This window comes from Neopelma chrysocephalum, unplaced genomic scaffold, assembly GCF_003984885.1.
Source record: "Neopelma chrysocephalum unplaced genomic scaffold, ASM398488v2 Primary Assembly neopelma1_135868, whole genome shotgun sequence".
Taxonomy (NCBI): Eukaryota; Metazoa; Chordata; class Aves; order Passeriformes; family Pipridae; genus Neopelma; species Neopelma chrysocephalum.
In genome coordinates this window covers 1-1,402 of record NW_020931718.1, presented here as the reverse complement: position 1 = coordinate 1,402, position 1,402 = coordinate 1, and the positions used below count along the sequence as shown (strand labels likewise).

Genomic DNA, 1,402 nt, shown 5'->3' with positions numbered 1-1,402 from the left:
TCAGGAACACCTGGGAGAGGGGGAATTTGGGAATATCCACCCAAATCCCAATGGGAATGGGAGAATCCACCCGGAATCCACAGGGGAATGGGATAAACCACCCAAAGTCAGGAGGGGAGTGGGATAATCCACCCGAAATCCAGAGGAGAGAGGGATAATCCACCCGAAATCCAGAGGAGGGGGTAAGATCAACCAATCCAGAGGAAAAGTGGGAAAATCACCCAAAATCCAGTAATCCAACTGGAATCCAAAGGGGAGGGGAGCAACATCCAGCAGAAAAGTGGGAAAACAAGCCAAAATTCGGAAGGGAAGGGGGAAAAATGACCCCAAATCCGAAAGGGAAGAGGGATCCCATCCCAAAATCCCGAGGGAATGCCACACTCACCTCATCAAAGCCCATCTTGTCGGGGACCTTGGGGGGCACCCACACGTGGGGGGAGGGCTCGGCCGGAGGCAGCTTCACTGGGAACGGGAGAATCCCACTGGGAATCAACCCCGGAGCCTGGAGGGGACATTCCCAATCCCAAATATCCCCATCCCACCAGGAATCAACCCCTGAGCCTGGGTGGGACATTCCCAATGCCCAATTTCCCATCCCAGGAGTCTGGGGGTGACTCTGTGGGGTCCCCCCATTCCACGCCAGGCTCCCAAGGCCCCGGATCCGTGTGGATCCCGCCCCTCACCCATGATCTCCAGCTGGACGTGCAGGAAGTTGTCGGCCTCATCCCGCAGGGAGCTGTGGGAGCGCAGCGGGACTGGCAGGAACCCGAACACCTCCCGGTTACTGACGAACATCTGCACCCCTGGAATGGGATCGGGAATGGGATTGGGATGTGCTCAGGAACCCAACAAACACCTCCCGGTTACTGACAAACATCTGCACCCCTGGATTGGGATTGGGAATGGGGAGGCACCCCAGGAATGGGGATGGGATCGGGGGGTGTCACTCCTGGAATGGGATCAGGAGGCAGATGGGGGTTACCCCTGGAATGGGAATCAGGGGCTCGCACCGGGAACGGGGATAGGAACAGGAATAGGGGGGCACCCAAAGACAAAGCCGAGCCCAGCCTCGAGCTGCGCTCAAGGGACTGAAGTCCAGCACAGCCTGATGTTGAGTCCAGCCCAAACCCACCCAAATTCAACCCAAATCCCACCCCAAACCCCACCCAAAGCCCGTCTCTGACCCGCGTGCCGGCAGGCGAAGGCGAACACGATGATGTCGTCGAAGGCGCCGCCGTAGCCGGGGGGGGGCGGGTGGAAGGCGAGAGCCCCCGAGCGCTCCCGGCGCAGATCCAGCAGGAACGTCGAGTGCACCATCGGCACCGCGAAGCAGCCGCGGCGCTCCCGCCGCCGCAGGGGCAGGTACGCGGGGGTGCGGCGGTAATAGCCCTGGGAATGGGAA

The 1,402-nt window shown here is 60.3% G+C and overlaps 1 protein-coding gene across 1 annotated transcript; it reads right to left on the bottom strand.

Moving 5' to 3' along the window:
* Positions 1-6: 6 nt before the first annotated feature.
* Positions 7-1,388, bottom strand: LOC113962267 (procollagen galactosyltransferase 1-like). The gene is made up of 3 exons (XM_027673047.1): positions 1,185-1,388; positions 684-803; positions 7-462 (listed from the first exon to the last, which is right to left on the bottom strand). The coding sequence occupies exons 1-3, from the start codon at positions 1,315-1,317 to the stop codon at positions 218-220; spliced, it is 498 nt and encodes a 165-aa protein (XP_027528848.1). The 5' UTR covers positions 1,318-1,388; the 3' UTR covers positions 7-217.
* Between the last annotated feature and the right edge of the window lie 14 nt (positions 1,389-1,402).

Coding starts and splice junctions, on each gene's coding strand:
- LOC113962267 (XM_027673047.1), bottom strand. CDS start 1,317: ATGGTGCACTCGACGTTCCTGCTGGATCTGCGCCGGGAGCGCTCGGGG. Junction 804..1,184: donor CTTCGCCTGCCGGCACGCGG/GTCAGAGACGGG, acceptor ATCCCATTCCAG/GGGTGCAGATGTTCGTCAGT. Junction 463..683: donor CGTCCAGCTGGAGATCATGG/GTGAGGGGCGGG, acceptor TCCCGTTCCCAG/TGAAGCTGCCTCCGGCCGAG.